The 14678-nt window shown below is 37.7% G+C and overlaps 1 protein-coding gene across 1 annotated transcript; it reads right to left on the bottom strand.

Annotated features, from left to right (window-relative positions):
- Positions 1-6620: 6620 nt before the first annotated feature.
- LOC127415463 (neuritin-like protein) lies at positions 6621-14212 on the bottom strand. The gene is made up of 3 exons (XM_051654267.1): positions 10775-14212; positions 7683-7824; positions 6621-7564 (listed from the first exon to the last, which is right to left on the bottom strand). The coding sequence occupies exons 1-3, from the start codon at positions 10806-10808 to the stop codon at positions 7237-7239; spliced, it is 504 nt and encodes a 167-aa protein (XP_051510227.1). The 5' UTR covers positions 10809-14212; the 3' UTR covers positions 6621-7236.
- Positions 14213-14678: the final 466 nt, after the last annotated feature.

Genomic DNA, 14678 nt, shown 5'->3' on the forward strand with positions numbered 1-14678 from the left:
GTACAGTAACAATGTACAATGTAAGATGACCTGTGAGGAGTCACTTGACGCCATGTGAGGTTCGGACATGTGAACGGCGAGCTCTGTGCACTTTGCTAGTTTTAATACTTTTTATGTCATAAACAGTGAGATTCGACATACCCTGCTCCTTAATTGTTCTAGGAAGGCAATATGTCAAAGAATTCAAAATTCTGGAGAAATTAAAAGACACTTATGTGCTCAAGCTGACGCCCCTGAGTAGCAGCCTGCAAGCCAGGGAGCCGATCTGGCCAGAGAGATGAACATGTCGGTGTAAGACTCAGGTTTGGGAAGGCAAGGAGAACACAGGGAACAGGGTTTCTCAGCTCAAAGGTATGACTTTAATAATAAACAAACGCATAAACACATTCAGACTCTGGGTAGAAACATAGTCTCTTTCAGACCGGTAGCTCTCTTCTCCATTTCTGCTGTGGTCGCTCTTTTATACAGGTCTCCCCAAGTCACTGCAATTGGAAACAGGTGTTAGTTGTTATCTGGATCACGTGTATGCACCCTTACCGCTTTCTCCCTCTCCGGATGAACGCTCGACCACGCCCCCGCTGCCACAGTCGGCAACGCTGACAAAGGACGTTGCTGACTTGGAGGATCTTGCTGTAATACGTCAATCGATCACTGCCAGGGAGATGAAATTCACTGAGGTGGTTACAAGTGTGGGGGATGTCGAGAAACGGATCAATTATCTGGAGTCAGCGTAGAGGGAATTAGCTGCTAATCCTCTAGCGACTAAGGTGGATTTGGAGCGCGTCTTGGAAAAGTTGGAGGACTTTGAGAACCGTAACCAGTGGAATAACGTCCGAATTGTTGGAATTCCTGAGGACGAAGAAGGTCGGGATATGGTGAAATTTCTGGATGGGCTCTTTACGAGGCTGCTCGACATAACAGGCCATAAGCTGGAAATCGAGCGAGCTCACAGGGTTCTGGCTCGGTGATCCGCTGAGGAAGACGGGCCCCGATCGATTCTGGCCAAATTTCCGAGATCATCTGATAAAGATCAGGTGTTATGCGAGGCGAGGAGTAAATGAAGGCTTTCTTGGAAAAACCACAGCATTTTCTTGTTCCCAGACTGCGAATTCGACGAGAGAAATGTGATCGATTCAAGGAATGCAAGAAACCTTAACATCAATGGAAGGTCACTTTTGCACTGATGTTCCCGGCCAAATTGAGTTGAGAATAGATGCTAAGGAAGGCCGTAAAGTATTTACATGTCCCCAGCAAGCCATGTCCTTCATAAAGTCAATGGACTGAGTAAGTTATTTTGTGGTACTCATGTTGCAGACAAGTGGACCAACTCACTGAACATTCACCGTCCGAGGAAACTGACCTATTTTGTTTCTTTTTTGTGCTGGTTCCGCCTAGCGGCTGGAGTTGTTTTGTGTAGTAGCACTCTTCGGGACAGTGTTGTGGATAAATCTGCATGTTCTTTGTGCTTATGCCTCCTATTGGTTTGGAGTTTGTTTTGTGGAGTATTTCTTGCAGGACACTGGAGTGACTGGGTCATTTGTTACACTCATGTAGCAATCGAATGAGCCGGCTCACTGTACATTCGTTTGACTGCCCGAGGAAACTGAACTATTTTGTTTCTTTTTGTGCTGGTTCCGCTAATGGCAGGAGCTTGTTTTGTGGAGAAACACACCTTCGGGGCAGTTATGTGGATGAATCTACATGTTCTTTGTGATTATTCCGCCTATTGGTTGGAGATTGTTTTATAGATTATCTTCTGTTGTGTAATTCTGTCTCACAAAATTTGTACAGAAACACTGGACTTGAGCAATCCGATGGCAAAGTTGTTGTGGAGGCTCTTGTAGGCATACATGGATTGTTTGAGTTTAGAGGGATGGACGCCAGTTGGCACTGTCATGCGCAGGGTTAATGCGCACATTTTTATTTTTTCTGTTTGTTTGGTTCGGGGGGAAGTTTGGGGTTTGATTGTTGCACTAATGTTGGAATGTGGTCTTTATAATTTTATTTTTGACACACAATCTATTTTTTTCTCATGTCAAAATGTAAAATGTTAATATGAGTGGATTGTCTCTCTCCACGTGAAATGTGAATGGGTTGGGGGACCCCATAAAAAGGAAGGTTATTTCTCTTAAACGTAAGAAATATGATAGTGTTTCTTCAAGAAACGCATCTTTCCCTGCAGGAAGCTGAAAAATTTGGGAAGATATGGGGTGGACACATTTTCTTTATTGCTGGCTCAAGTAAGAGCAGGGGAGTCATTACACTGATAAGTAAGCATCTACAATTAAAATTTCTCAAACAGATTAAGATAAATTCGGAAGAGTCATTATTGTTTTAGCAGAAATTCAGGAGCAAAGGTTAATTTTGGCTAATATTTAAACACCTAACACTGATGATCAAGGCTTTTTTATAGATCTTGAAGGGATGTTGGCACCCTTCATAATATAATATTTTGAGGAGATTTTAATCTTTTGATGGACTTATTCCTTGATCATAGTGAAGCAAAAGTGTGCCCCCTAGAGCAACACTGACGCTTCACAGGATGTGTAAAAAGCTTGGTCTTACAGATATTTGGAGACTTTTGAACCCCTGATAGGGACTATATTTTTTTTTTCATCAGTCATCTAGAATATATATGTTTTTAGATTCAGTATTCTCTGTAGGCGTGGCTTGGGAGGCACTTAAGGTGGTTCTTAGGGGTCGGATCATACAGTATGCCTCATTCACCAGAAAATCCAAAGCACGAGAATTCGTGGAGTTGCAGTGGAGGCAGAGCAGAAGCGCCGAATGTCATCTGATGGCCTCAGAAATTGACCTGATTGAAATAAAGATATAATACTATTTTGTCGCCGAAGGTGGAGTTTTGGCTGTTCAGGGCAAGACAGTCATATTTTGAGTCGGAGGACAAGGCAGGAAAACTTCTGGCTAGATATATAAAGGAGAGAGTGTTTTTTTCTACCATTCCCTCAGTGAAATCTGCTGGTGGTAAAATATTTACCTCGGCCATTGATATTAATAATGCTTTTAAAGAATTCTGTCTTGATCTCTATAGTTCCACGTCTTCATCTATGGATGAAGAAATTAGAAACTTTGTGAAACCATTAGAACTCCTTAAAATGACGACTGAGCAAAAAAATTCTCTTGATTCTAAGATAACCTTGGAGGAGCTTGGCGAGGTAATTAAGACCTTGCCTACAGGCAAGGCTCCGGGGCCAGACGGCTTTGCCGCTGAATTTTTTAGATTTAGCTACAGAACTGGCTCCACTTTTGTGGAAAGGAAAGCTTCCATAAACCATGACACAAGCCCGGATCAGTCTGATTCTTTAAAAGGACAAAGATCCAAGTGAGTGTAAGAGTTACCGTCCAATTTCCCTGATCCAGCTAGACGTAAAAAATATTGTCAAAGATTTTGGCTAACCGATTAAGTTATGACATCTCTTATACACATAGATCAGGTGGGGTTTATTCGGGGTCACAGCTCTTCTGATAACATTAGGCGTTTCATCAATATCATGTGGTCAGTGGCAAATGATCAGACTGCCATCTCATTTGACGCTGAAAAGGCATTTGATATGGTAGAATGGGATTATCTTTTTAAGATTTTGGAAATGTATGGGTTCGGGAATACTTTTTTTTTTTTTTGGGATTAAGTTACTTTATAAACACCTGGTAGCAGCGGTACAAACAAATGGATTCATTTCAGATTATTTTACTCTGATAGGGGCACCTGGCAGGGTTGCCCTCTTTCCCCATTATTGTTCTGTCTTGCCCTGGAACCATTAACAGCCGCGATAAGAAAGGAAGACGATTTTCCAGGGGTGGTGGTGGGAGGTATGGTGCATAAGTTTTTGCTTTACACACATGATATTTTATTATTCATCTCCGACCCATTAGATCTATGCCTTGCCTCCACAGAATTATTAATTCCTTCTCTAAGTTCTCAGGATACAGAGTCAGTTTGTTGTATTTCATTCTGAATGTTTACTTGAATATTTTAACCTGTTAAAAAGCACTAAATTTTCTTAATTTGTTCAATTATTTTTAATCTGTTTCTATTCATTGCTGTTTTTTATTGTTATTTTATTACTGACTGTTTACTAGTCTTGAATATTTACTTAAGAACTTGAAACCATTCTTCCATAATTAACATATTAGTTAGTGTTATTATTTGTTGTGGTATTGAAACTGGTGTTGAGAATCATCAAATTTCACTACCGAGTACTGAAATTTTGGTATTGTGATAATGTATAGCCTTTATTGTACATGGTAGATCTTGCTGCAATAACATGATGAATAAGATCTCTTTCCATAGAAGTGTGAGCACCCCTGCTGTAAATGATGGCGATGGAGGATTTTCTTTATTTGACTACCATGCACAACATAAAATAATTATCATATGACAACAGCCTCCTCCTCTACCCAGTGCAGTTTACATTTCTGTCGCAGAGAATTGAGTTGATTGCATAGGTACACTACTATTTTGGGCACTGGTCATAATTTTAGAAAAATATACAAAAAACTTTGACATGTTACTTGAGCATGTAACTTAAATGTCCTTTTTTCTCTCTGGAAAAGTTACTTTTTTACTCAGACAAGTGAATGACCAATTTACTTGTCCGGAGGACAAGCACATGACAATGCTTAATGTCGAGCCCTGGCTCAAATGTATGCTCTAGTTGATTTTGTGTTTTGACCATTTGCAAACTGCGATAAACTCCGTCTCGTTAATGCTTTGTGGGTGTGACTTTTTGCCATGTCATCACCATTCATATCTATACAAGCAATGTGTTTATGATTAAATTACTACTAGAGTACAAAATTGTTTACAAGAGCACAAAGTTCTTCACAGATCAAGCCTCTTAATTTTTCTCTAAAAGTGCACCAGATTGATGTATTTAACTTTAAAATGTACAAACTTTTCTTACGGGGGAGCATGCCCCTGACCCCCATAGAGGGTCTGATGTCCACGCATCATAGCCTCACAAAATCTTGTGGGAAACACTGGATAGATGGATAAATAGATAGATCTTTAACTACTGTTTTTCTAAGATTTTTAATGGAACATTTTTCAGAGTATGGTCCGTCCAAAGATTGAGGTCACCTCTGGTGATGATGAAACAGAATCAGAAGCTGTTACAAGTTTGTATCACTGGCCTCAGACAGAGGCAGTGACCACTGATCAATCTCAGCTGCTTATAAGTGTCTCCACTAAGAGAGAATCAGTCAAGCAACAGAGTCTTCACCAGTCAGAGAGCTGCCATGGAACCAGAAGCAGGAGATGTCTTCCCAAAGGCAGCAAAAAAACAAAAAGACTGTTTTGATCGAGGAACTAGACTGAATCTCTATAGTTTTTACAGGGCAGAAATGTACAATATTGTAATTCTAATTGCTACCCTGTTCCTGGAGGCCCCCTAACACTTGTCTGTTTAAATTAGATGTCTATCTGAAATTTAAAAGATGTATTCTTTGTTTAGGAGTTGACCTAAACTGTCAGCGGTGTACTCTGAATTGGCGAAATCGTATTAATCATTTAAATAAAGTAGAATTTTTTTTTTTTTTTTTTTGCTTTGAATCTTATTGTAGATATCATACATGTATATACATATTGTGTTATATATTCCACACATCAAAAACAAACTAGGCTTCTAGGTTATACACACTCTCTCTCACACATGCACCAGTATAAAAACAGATCCCTTAAATTACATATTTTACCTGTTTTATGATCTTTTGACAGAAACTTAAATTATGTAATGATGTGTTTGCAATCATTAGATTTGAGTAGAGCGGTCGGTTGCAACAAACCATTTAAAAATTCACTCAGTAATTTTTGTGTTTGTCATCTTGGACTTACACTGACACCTAGGGGCATGAATGCTGCATTATTCAAACATAATAGTTTGCTGTAACCAATGCCATTGTAGCAGTTCACTTGTATTCACAGTCAGCCATGATTAATTTAATCCATGAGTGAAAGTGTCCAACAACAGGGCAGTAACTGAGATTAAGCTAGCAGTATTCGGCTTGTCCTGTGATCTTAAAGGGTTAGTTCACCCAAAAATGAAAATTCTCTCATCATTTACTCACCCTCATGCCATCCCAGATGTGTATGGCTTTTTTTTTTTTCTTCTACAGAACACAAATTATGATTTTTTGAAGAATATCTCAGCTCTGTAGGTCCTCACAATGCAAGTGAATGAGTGCCAAAATTTTGACGCTGCAAAAGCACATAAAGGCAGCATATAAGTAATCCATACGACTCCAGTATTTTAATCTGTATCTTCAGAAGTGATATGAAAGGTGTGGGTGAGAACCAGATCAATATTTGCATGAAGAATTTGAATCACCAAAAACACAAGAAGAAAGTGGAAGTTTACATTGGAGGTTGATTGAAGACTGCTTTTGAAGACATTGATTTAACCACTGGAGATTTATGGAATACTTTTATGCTGACTTGTGACTATGCTGACTATGTGATTTTTGGAGCTTCAGGAGGAGAATTTATGATAAAAATAAAAAAAAACTTAAATATTGACATTGATATTGAACTTATCGTATCGTGTTTGAACACACTGATTTAACCTTCTTATGGATTACGTTTATGCTCCCTTTATGTGGATTTTGGAGCTTAATTTTTGGCACCCATTCAATTGCATTGAATGGATCAAAAAAGCTGAGAAATTCTTTAAAATAATAATAATAATAATAAAATAAAATTGTGTTCCGCAGATGAAAGAAAGTCATACACATCTGGGATGGCATAAGGGTGAGTAAATGATGAGAGAATTTTCATTTTTGGGTGCACCATTCCTTTAACATGGCAGCCGCCATGATGGGACCCGCCGCATGGAGAATAAAACAGCTTTTATAAAGTTACTGATATGACTGGAGTCTTTATCTTATGTAAGTGCTCATGATTTTATACATATTTTTCAAAATCACAATTCATTTCTTAAGGAGCACAACTTTTTAAATGAGGGAGAAAAATACAGAGTGCACCTTTAAGATGAGAAACCCCTTAGTAATTATACCCTTACAATTATAAATAAGGTTTTTGTTTTGTTTTTTGTTTGTTTGTTGTCGTTTTCTTGCAATCAGCACTGGAACATTACTGAATTTTAAAGTAAAAAAAATATTCTAAGAACAGGGCCTATGTTTTTGACATGGTTTTAAATAGCATTACATGATAGAGTCTATGCTGATATTTGCCTGTAACGCTGTCATTGGCCAATGGCATCAGTCCTGCTGTATAAAAGGGATGGGCTGCATCCGAAGTAGCAGGAGAAGAGAGATGCATGTCAGGAGCAGCTCTGTGCTGACTGAGTGGCTGATAGAATGAGCAAGTCCTTTGAGGGTTTCCTGGTTGGTTTGGTCAGTGCTGGGAAGACTCTGAAGAGTGGTAGCTGCAGTGACAGCTTCAGTACGTCCTGCACACATGTCATAGAGATTTCGAGCAAATGTTGTTTTTTGGGACTCTGCCCTCAAAGATTCCCAGATTTCTGCTGCATCACCACGGCAACCTGACAACACACTACTGACACACACCTGGAAGGCATCCCATGACCTGCAGGTGTGAAAATTGCAATATGAAATGTGTTAAAAATAATATAGTTGGAATTGGTGGAGGTGTATATGTATGTACAGTACATGAGTGAGTGAGTGAGTGAGTGAGAGTGTCTCACTTGCATATGGAGTTGATGTCCTGTGGGTCATCAGTATTGGAGCTCACACTGTCACCCAGAGTAACCAGACATTCAGCAAAACCCCTGTATATGGCACTACATGGAGGTGTTACTGCTGCACTCAGCACAGAGGAACAGAGACCTGAGAAGGAAGTAGATAAAGGAAATTGGAAAAGAAAAAACTCCTATTTTAATCACATAAGTACACTAGTTAGGGCTGCAATGTTTCAGTAATACAAAATAAAGACCCTTGATAGTAAATGCGCAATGATTTATGAGATTTAGAGGCAGTGACGTGCACAGACCTTAGCAGGGACAGGGGCGGAAGGATAAAAAAGGGCACTGATTTATTTTTATTTATTTATTTTTGAATAAGTAGTAATTATAAATACTCAACTAATTTCTTTGAGTAACCATTTTCTTGTATATACAGTATATACTGTACATAATTTATTCCTTTTTTCCTTTATCACAAATAATAGCCTATTCTTATATATTTCTCACAAAAAGCACCATGGCAATACACTTGTTTATTATTTTCAGACATGGTCTGTGATAACCCCATGTTTATGACATGTGTCACTGTAACACCATGGTATTTTTTGAAGTACCTTGGAGTACCATGACAGTATCATGAAATATGAACATGATCAATCATTCAGTAACATGGCATTACCCTGGTAACGTGGTGCATGGTGCGAAGGCACAGTGAGAAAGTGCGAGCGTGAGGCGATCGACTGTGTTCCGTGAATGCTATAGGGTCTTTGAATAACGTATAACATGCGAGTAAGGGCAGCCGGTGGAGTTTCTCATGTCCCCCTAGGGAGTTGGTGCCCTACACAGACTGCCTAATGGTATTTTTCAGAAAGCGATTAGTTTAATGGCTTTTTAGTTTCAACAAAACCAAACTGGCTTTGGCTGAACCTGACAGCTCCTTCAGTTTATGTCAGTATTCTATAAAAGACTAATTATTTTATATCACTGAAAGTGACGTGACCGCTCCCATTAAATCTGTCTACACTAGTGGTACGGGATGTTGGAAATGCAGTAGCAATCGAGTATTATTCTTTTGATGAACTTACAACACAGTACATGGAGTGAACTTTTTATCTGACCTGTTACTCGTCTGAGGTAACGCCACTTCGATGCTTCGGGGCGAATTCAAAACTGCATTTTTTGCTTCCTTGAAGGGCACTCCTGCGGGAGGGGATGCCACTTGAAAGCTCATTCAAAACGAAAGTGAGAAAATGAATCTTTTCTCGGAGGGCCCTTCCACAAGACTGGAAGGGTACCTTCATACATTAATGCCATGTTTTCTTCAGAGTATCCACTTCAAGGGCTCTGCACTTCAGAGTGAGTATAGGACATAGGGAGGATCACTTGTGATTGGAATCCCCCTCCGATCTGCTGTAGTCAGCGCTCCTAAAGGCACCTCCGCTTAATTTTCTTAAATATGCCCGTGATTTAAAAAGAAATCTCATAACACATTATTACTATTATTGTGAGATTATGATGAGATTAAAAAAAAAATTGTGTTTAACTATTTTAATTATTACAATTTCTCCCCTTTTTCTGCACGACCAAAAGGGCACCTTTAGATTTGTGAACGAAAGGGGCAGGGGCCCCTGCTGCCCCTGTTCTGTGTACGTCAGTGTTTAGAGGTAACACTTTACAATAAGGTTCCATTTGTTAACATTAGTTAACAACTTTAGTTAACATGAACTAACAATGAACAATACTTATTAAGCATTTCTTAATCTTAATTCATGTTCATTTCAACATATACTAATACATTTTTAAAATCAAGCTGTATTTGTTAACACTAGTTAATGCACTAAGAACTAAAATGAACTAACAATGAACAATTACTTTTTATTAAATAACATGAACAAAGATTAATAAATGCTGTAACAAATATATTGTTAATTGTTTGTTCATGATACATAATGCATTAACTAATGTTAATAATGGAACCTTATTGTAAAGTTTTACCGATTTAGACTGGCCTATGTTGACCGTTATGATAACATTTGGTAAGGTAGCACTACCTGTATTGTGTTCTCCCTTCTGCTACAATTATTCTCTAATAAGTAGATTTGGATAAAAGTGTCTGCCAAATATAAACATGTAAATGCCAAGTCTACTGGAATTCGAGGGTATTAATAAGACTGCATATGTCACTGTGGTTTTTATTTCTATTTATCACTATCAGTGTTTCACTTCATTGCTTTTAGTTCAGAATGGCTGTGTATCTCAGATGCTGCAGGAGACTCAATTCACAATAGACCCAAACAACATTTCGGCTACATATCGACAGGTGTTCTGTTTCACTATACTGTTAGATGTTTCTGGATGTCACATGGTTTAATCTGAGGATTAGAGCCAGAGGCCACATTTAATCTCACTGTACAGAAGCTCATAAATACACAAATCTCCTCAATTTTTCCTGTTTCTCTCATCTGACCACTTGGATTGATTATTTATCTTACTGTAAGAGAGAAATTATAAAGTTTATTGAACACAAATTCAGTTCTCATTCAAGGACATTTGCTGAAATCTCCAATTAAGTGTTAAATTAGTATACTTTTTGGATGCCATGTTTACGGTCTATACAGTTTTCTCCTATGCCCTATGAGTGTGGCTAAATAGAATTACTGTATATACAGTAGAATATATATAATACTGCCTATGTTGCATAATGTATGGAACTATTAATAAAACTTAATAAAAAATTTTTTTTAAATTCCAATAAAAAATAAAATCTGCATGAAATCTGCAAATAGACTTTCAGATATAGTTCTAACATTTCACATGTGTCAGTTTACTTGGGTGTAAATTTTGTGGGGGTTGCAATAATCCGTTTTCCATTAGTTTTAGAGAATTATTACATCTGTTTAATAATTTTGGATATTTAATCATGTTGCAGTTAAGATGTTTACCCACTGTTGTTCAAACCAGTGTCCTTACCTTGTGTTAACATGGACATAAAAGTATAATGAGACAAATTATGGCATTACACATGAAGACATACAAACACTTACAAATACACACACACACACACACACATGCTTGAAATTAAGACTTTTACTCACTTAGGCAGAGTGAAATGAACAGCAGCAGATGCATTCTGTTGAACAGCCAGAATTTTCAAGTGAAGACCACACACACACACACACACACACACACACACACACACACCAGAGCACCTTAATATTTCTACTCTTAATCACGCAGTCATGCACAAATCATCCAAACCTCCTTGATGTGTCCCATTCACATTTATGTTCCAGATTACAGCTGCAACTTTGGACTCCACTGTTGAATCTAATGGATGAGGGGGGTTGCGACATCTGATTATAAAAAAAAAAAACTGTGGGATTAAAGTTATTTTCTGGCTGCACAGTGCATCATAAAAGAAGAGAATTTTCCCAGGAAAATGTTTCTATTTGGCTTAAAATACTAGTTTACTATCTCTCTCTCTCTCTCTCTCTCTAACACACACACACAGCATCCAAACAGATGGAAAACAAATCTGGACTGGGACTTTGATTCTAACATGGTACTCTTTAATACACACAGTGGGCAACTCTCTGTTTGACTGACAGGCTTGGATTATGTCATTGCGTAAATCTAAAGGGAAAGCAGAATAAAGAAGGATTATGGTCCTCTTATAAAAAGCCATTACTATCAACCCCGCTCTCTGATTTTCTCCATTACTTCACCTGTCACTCTTTCCCTTTTATTCATCTATATTTCTCAAGGATCTCTCAAATATTTTTCCAACACTGCCTCAGACAATAGAAAATGAAAAAATAAACAAAACAATAAAAATAAAAATTAAAAAAAAGACTACTAAATATTACCAAAATGATTCACTATAGCTACTACATCCATGGCATTTTGGTATTTTCCTATTTATTGTTTATTAGGGGTTCAAGTGCTTAGCACTGAAACCCTATTGTAATTGTTAAGATTTTTATTATTATTAGGGGTTCAAGTGCTTAGCACTGAAACCCTATTGTAATTGTTAAGATTTTTATTATTATTAGGGGTTCAAGTGCTTGCTACGGTATGCGAAAACATAGGAAGTAGGAGTGGCCAGTTTTAATTAAATGGCTATAACTCTTGAAGGAAATGAGATATCTTCACCAAACTTGGCATGCTTATGTAAGAGGTCAATCTTTGGTCGCCCAGTTGGCGCGATTTTGACACATGGTGGCGCTATAATACCAAAATAACATGAAATTGGCTGTAACTATGAAACCGTTAATCCTATTGACTTCAAAATGTGCATATACTGTCTTTGTCTCAGCTGCCATCATTGTCTATACGGACATTCATGTATGCTGAAAAACATGGCCGCCATCGGCCAATAAAATTTCAGCAGCTATTACACAAGGTTAACAATGACCGATTGGAGCGAAACTTAGTGGACCTATTTGACTCTTGGTCTGGGAGGGTTGTGTTGTTTATAATGCAGTGTTGTGAAAAAACACAATTAATATATATCACCTGATAGCACTGGTGTCTGTCAAATCGTTTGGTAAATATTTCAGATAATGTTCAAAACCTACTTTTGCGAACTAGTCCTAGGTTTTTCACCCGATCGGAAGAAAACCAGTGCAGAAATATACTCTGGAGTTTGATTATCAATAATTATCAAAAAAAAAAAAATTATATTTCGACTCACGGTCACTAAGGGGTACCAAAGCGTTCGAAAAGGGAGGGCCATTTTAAAAATGGCTATAACGCCCCAATGAAATGAGATATTTTCACCAAACTCGGTACACGTGTATGAGCTCAATCTGAGGTCACAGTAAAAAAAAAAATGCATAGTTTGGCCACTTGGTGGCGCTATAACAGGAAAAAAATATAAAAACATCTCTAACTACGCAACTGTTAGTCTGATTGAGTTGAAAATCAGCATGCAGTGTCTTTGTCCAAGGTGCCATGACTGTCTGTGAGGACATTGGCGTATCTTAAAAAACATGGCCGCCATCGGCCAATGAAATTTGAGCACCTATTAGACAAGGTTACCGGAGGCTGATCGGCACAAAACTCGGTGGGCCTGTTCAACCCCTGACCCTAGAGGTCTGTGAGAAATTTGAAAGAAATCGGCCAATGGATGGTGCTAACGAGTTTTACGCCTCTGTAATCACGTGGTGTTTCACACAAACACACAATGGCTGTGTCCCAATTCAAAAGCCACGCCTTCGAAGGCCGTGAAGGTCGGACTGAGCATTGTTAATTGGGACAGTCTAGCCTACGGAGGACTGTCCTTGTCGCCTAACAACTGTGACAGCTGCCGAGTGACTGTAATGTTTGTACTGGACTTTTTTTGAAAGTTATATTTAAACTGTCTGAAAACAAAACAGGGTTCACAAACTGTCTAAATATTTTCACCATGGTCCATTTCTGTATATAATAAAGAGTATAAACTATATATAATCGCATATTAGTAATATATAAGTCAACATTTGAACCACTTTAAAGTTTTTTATTTTTTTTTTTACATTTGTATCATTACATATTTTAGTAAGTTGAAACCCAATACTTATGTTTAAAAGTGTAATTTGGCAATTTCTCTAAAAAAAAATCCTGTCATCACCTGGCACGCAATGAATTCTGGGGTAGGCAAGGCCGTGAAGGATCCATTTGTTGTATCCATTTCATGGGAAATGAAGGATGCATTAGGAGGCCGCATTTGAAGGAGCCTTCGAATTGGGACAGCCTTTGTCGCGCAGCAGTGATGCAATCGGCCTTCGAATGCGACCTTTGATATAATTCATATCATTTGTTAGATCTCCTCATACTGAACAACTCTGCCTCAGGAACCACTGCTGTCAATCAAATCTTTCATTAAATATTCACAATTATGTAAAAAACCTACTTTTGTGAACTAGTCCTAGGTTTTTTGCTCAACCTCAATAAAACTAATGCAGTACAATTATCTGGACTCTCTAGCTCAATAATTATCCCCAAAAAATTGGAACTTTACCCTTTGGGTAGCTATAACAGTGTCATTTAGAAAATGGGCGTGGTCAAGTGTACAAATAAGCCCATAATTCCTAAAGAAACACTCAGAACTTCACAAAATTAGCTGAGCACATGCGACATGATTCTAAACAAGCATGAAGACTTTTATGGAGATCGGACCATAGGTGGCGCTATAAGCTTTAAAAAGCTATAAAAACCATGTATTTCCTTAGTAAATTGCCTGTATTGGTTGTAAATGGTCTATTCCATCTATGATCTAGGTGGTTACATGCTTGCTAAATAAAACAGAATACCTTTTTACGCATGTGCTTAAAGGCCTTAAACCGCTTGAAACCCGTTAATTGCTGCTCGCAGTTATATTTATTATTGTTATTATTATTAATAATAGTGATAATAATAATAATTTATTGTTATTATTACTATTATTATTAATATTATTTATTTTTATTTTTTGTATTTATTTTTTTTACATGGTAGGTTGGTAACAGTAATCATCCAAACGATGGTTCAAAGCCCCTCGCACACCTGAAATGTTATAGGTAGGTGCGTATGAAAAAAGTATATTGTCAAGACAAAAAGAAAAAATCCCGCACACTATCATAGCTTGCATTTTGAGAGAAAAAAAATTGTTTTCAAAAATTATGTTTTTGATCATGTTTTGCAATCTATGGTAGTGTGCAGGATTTTTTCTTTTTGTCTTGAAAATACCTGTAATCTTCTACCACCAAAGAATGTTTAGCAAAGGACCATATTTCCTTCTGATGCTATCACTGTACCATGGTACCGCCACAGTACATTTTTGGTAAGGGTATTAATATTAGTAATAGGGTATTAATAACAGTGTTATGTGTTGGTGTTAACATTACAGCTGGAAGGGTTTTTATTGTTTGGGTTATGCTGCAAATACTATTTGAGAGCTCTGTACAGTATTTGCACTATTAATTTGCGTTTTTTTTAAATCTACCATTAGGAGGAAGTCGTATTTAAAAAGTGTTTATG

This window comes from Myxocyprinus asiaticus, chromosome 1, assembly GCF_019703515.2.
Source record: "Myxocyprinus asiaticus isolate MX2 ecotype Aquarium Trade chromosome 1, UBuf_Myxa_2, whole genome shotgun sequence".
Lineage (NCBI taxonomy): Eukaryota > Metazoa > Chordata > Actinopteri > Cypriniformes > Catostomidae > Myxocyprinus > Myxocyprinus asiaticus.